We start from the raw sequence: 3,905 nt of genomic DNA, 5'->3' as shown, positions 1-3,905 counted from the left end.
GGGTTCAGGCAATTCTCCTGCCTCAGCCTCCTGAGTAGCTGGGATTACAGGCACGCGCCACCATGCCCAGCTAATTTTTTGTATTTTTAGTAGAGACGGGGTTTCACCGTGTTGACCAGGGTGGTCTCGATCTCTTGACCTCGTGATCCACCCGCCTCGGCCTCCCAAAGTGCTGGGATTACAGGCTTGAGCCACCACGCCCGGCCCAAAAGTTTATTCTTAAATGGGCAACAGTTCCGAGACAAGGCTTAATTCCAGCTATAGGAGGCAAAAGGTGCTATGGCAGGGAAGACAGATGTTTAAATACGGATGAAATAAAGGGTCACCGTCCCCTCAGGGACAAGAGCAGCTTACTTTTTGCCAGATTTCTTAATTCCACCTGTGGCCAGGGGCCCCTCCCCCGTGGCCTTCGCTTTCGGCTCCTCGAGTTTCTTCTGTTCTTCTTTTCCTTTCCGCTTGAAAGCCTGATATTCCTCATCCATCTGCTTGGCCTGCTTCTTGGGCTGTTTCAGGGGCTTCTTCCTGCCACTTTCACAGCCAGACATGGCACCTGCCGCCCCTTTCCCAGACCCTGCCACCAGAAACGTGCATCCTTATGTCTTAATGCATCAGGGACCTGGGCCTCCTTGGAGTACCTTCTTTCACTTTTTTTTTTAATAGGACCAGATACTCTCTACAGAGAGGCCAGCCTAACGGGACCCAGGCTCAGGGCCCCTTGGCCACTAAGGGGAGCTCTGGGGTACTTTGACTGATGCTCTCTTTCCTCTTGCCCCACTCTCTCCCCTCACAGTGCAGATTAGACTTTTTCCACTGCCATAAGGCAGTGCCTTGCCTCTGCCCTTTTTCTTGTACCTCTCAAAAGCTGGGCATCTTAATGAAAAAGAGCACAACAGAAATAAACTGGTATAACAGCAGGAAACCTCAAGGCTGACTGCCTGGAAGGACTTACGCAGTTACCTGGGCTGTAAGATACAAGAGTGGAGAAGGGATGAAGAGCCCCCTTTGCTGGGAGGAGTTTTGAAGAAGGGATACATCTCTCACTCTCACTGCTCTGGGCTATAGTCTGCAGCAGAAGAAGAGACCAGGTGACCTCTGGTGAACCCTTACCCTTGGGGACTCAAGGTTCCTTTTAGGATCAGGATTATTTTCCAGGCTGAGAATAAGGATCTTGGCCTTTCCCTCCTCTGTCTCTGGTAAGCAGCAGGGACACAATCCTCCACCTCTCTAGGGGGAAAAAGGACAATTTATAGAATTGTTCTGCTGTTCTTAGCTCTCATTGAGACAAAGAATTCATTTCTGTCTCTCAAGGTGGCTTCCCCTGCTGATGGTCATAAATTGCCTTCCTGCTCACTCCCTGACCTCTTGATCTTTTTGCTTTTGTGCTCAAAAAATTATTAATATTTCTCTTAACTCCATATATAACCTTTGGCTGTTTCTCTCCTTTTCTGTAGGTGAAGTAGCATCCTCAGGGATTACTTCCTCTGCCTCCGCGCCTGCCTGCTTCTGTCGGGGCAGGGCTCTGTGCATGAGGATGAAGACAAATCCACAGGAGGAGGATTCAAAAGATCTCTGTTTGGGGGAGCTCCAAAACTGAAAAATAATCACAGCTAGCATTTACTGAGCATACACTGTATGCCTAGTATTATTCTAAGAGCTCTACGGATATGAACTCAATCGTCACAACGACCCCATAACGTAAGTACTGCTATTATCCCCGTTTTCATATGAAAAAAACAAGAACTACAGATGTTAACCACATAAAATGTCTAAGGCCACACAGAAAGGAAGGGGCAGAACCTAGATTTAAATCCTTGTCTAGTTTCAGGGCCCATGTGCTTTGCTATCAACTACTCTGCCAGGTACGTCTCTGACAGGGAGGGGCTTACCCAGCTTTTGCTCTGCCCTCAGGGAGCTCCAGACTGGGGAGACATGCATATTCCTTGCCCCCCCCCCCCAAGAATCCCCAAGTTTGATAGGGGAGGCAGGTATCCTGTCCTAGGAAGGTATGTCCAGTCTGATGGAAAAGACAGAAGCTTTATCTTTGGATCATCTGACTGATACTAAGGACTCAGCCCCAGGATGTCTGCAGTTTGATGAGTTATGTTATTAGATTCCAAGAGACTCAGTTAATTCGACTAGACCAAATTTTAAGCATTAGTGCTAGAGAGATGAGGATGGAGCAAAGCTGGGGCAGCTGAATTGGGGTTGCCCCAGGAGGGGAGGGTGATACAAGATTGGCAATAAGCAGAAGAAATGCTAGAAGAGAGAAGTGGGCAGGACTCTTGGTGGTGTGCAGGCTTGCCAAAGACAATGTCTGGAAAGCAGGGATTTGCTTAGCTGAGTAGTTCTCCACCCTGGCTGTCTACTAGAATCACCTGGGGCTATGTCTGAAAATACTGATGCTTGGACTTCACCCCAGAACAATTCATCTTTAGGGATGAGGGCATGGTACTGGTGTTTTTTAAAAAGCCCTTAGGGCCAGGCACAGTAGCTCACACCTGTAATCCCAGCACTTTGGAAGGCCGAGGCGGGTGGATCGCCTGAGGTCAGGAGTTCGAGACCAGCCTGGCCAACATGGTGAAACACTGTCTGTACTAAAAATACAAAAACTAGCCAGGTGTGGTGGCACGCACCTGTAATCCCACCTGCTTGGGAGGCTGAGGCAGGAGAATGGCTTGAACCTGGAAGATAGAGGTTACAGTAAGCTGAGATCATGCCACCGCCTTCTAGCCTGGGAACAGATCAAAACTCCATCTCAAAAATAAAACAAAAGTAAAATAAAATATAAGGCCCTCAGGAGATGCTACGCACAGCTGGTGCTGAGGACCACTAGCTAGGGATGAGGTCTATGGGGTCTTAAGCTCTGGGATCTGGGATGCTGGATGGCTTATATGGAAGAGTTTCTAAAGATGTGAGTTTCTGGTGGATTGAGCTGGTGAGGATTTGAAATTAAGGAAAGGGGGAGGAAAGAAGAGAGCTAAAGGACCAGAGGAGACAGGCCAATTGTTGTTTTGGCCACTAGTGAACTAGAGAGACTTGGCTCCTCTGTTTCTAGGGTTTCCAGGTAAAATGGAAGGCCCACAAAACTCCAAAAGCTTTAATAACCCAGTCTCTTCTCATAAAAAAAAATAGCTATCAAGCCTGATACCAGACGTGGAGATTAGGCAGGAAGCACTGAGCTGAGAATATTCCCTTCCTTTGATTAAAGACTTTTAAAAAATTGATACTTGCCTTGGCCAAGTGTGGTGGCTTATGCCTATAATCCCAGAACTTTGGGAGGCCACGCAGGCAGACCACTTGAGGTTAGGAGTTGAAGACCAGCCTGGCCAACATGGCAAAAACCCGTCTCTACTAATAACACAAATATTGGCTGGATGTGGTGGCGCATGCCTGTAATGCCAGTTACTCGGGAGGCTGAGGCACGAGAATCACTTGAACCCAGGAGATGGAGGTTGCAGTGAGCCAGGATTGTGCCACTGCACTCCAGCCTGGGTGACAGAATGAGACTCCATCTCAAAAACAAACAAACAGACATACACACAGACACATACACAAAATACTTTCCTCTCCACGGACCTCCTCTCCATGCCCCATCATGTGGAGTGGAAAGGAGAAAAGCCTGTCTTGTTGACATGTCCAGAGCACCTGCCTCAGGGCCTTTGCATTTGCTGTTACCATCTGCCTGCTGCATTCTTCCCTCAGATGCCTGAGTAGCTGAACCCTCAATTCCCTCAGGTCTGTGCCCAAATGTGGCTTTGGCAAAACAGCTTTCTCTGACTGCCTGTAAGAACAGAAATTCCTTCTCCCTCTCCCTAATCCGCATCCTGCTTTATTTGTCTCCCATAGCATTTACCATAACCTAGTATATTTTATATTTTTTCTTTTTCTTTTTTTTTTTTTTTTTT

At 47.8% G+C, this 3,905-nt stretch overlaps 1 protein-coding gene across 1 annotated transcript; it reads right to left on the bottom strand.

Annotated features, from left to right (window-relative positions):
* Positions 1–350: 350 nt before the first annotated feature.
* Positions 351–545, bottom strand: LOC108286117 (translation machinery-associated protein 7-like). The gene has a single exon (XM_037729656.1). It carries the CDS (start codon positions 543–545, stop codon positions 351–353), a length of 195 nt encoding a protein of 64 aa, XP_037585584.1.
* Positions 546–3,905: the final 3,360 nt, after the last annotated feature.

The sequence above is a fragment of the Cebus imitator genome, unplaced genomic scaffold (genome assembly GCF_001604975.1).
Source record: "Cebus imitator isolate Cc_AM_T3 unplaced genomic scaffold, Cebus_imitator-1.0 Scaffold313, whole genome shotgun sequence".
Taxonomy (NCBI): Eukaryota; Metazoa; Chordata; class Mammalia; order Primates; family Cebidae; genus Cebus; species Cebus imitator.
The sequence above is the reverse complement of the archived record's forward strand: the minus strand, read 5'-3'. Positions and strand labels throughout refer to the sequence as shown.

Bases quoted from the DNA above. Each gene is read 5' to 3' on its own strand.
- LOC108286117 (XM_037729656.1), bottom strand. From the start codon at position 545: ATGTCTGGCTGTGAAAGTGGCAGGAAGAAGCCCCTGAAACAGCCCAAG.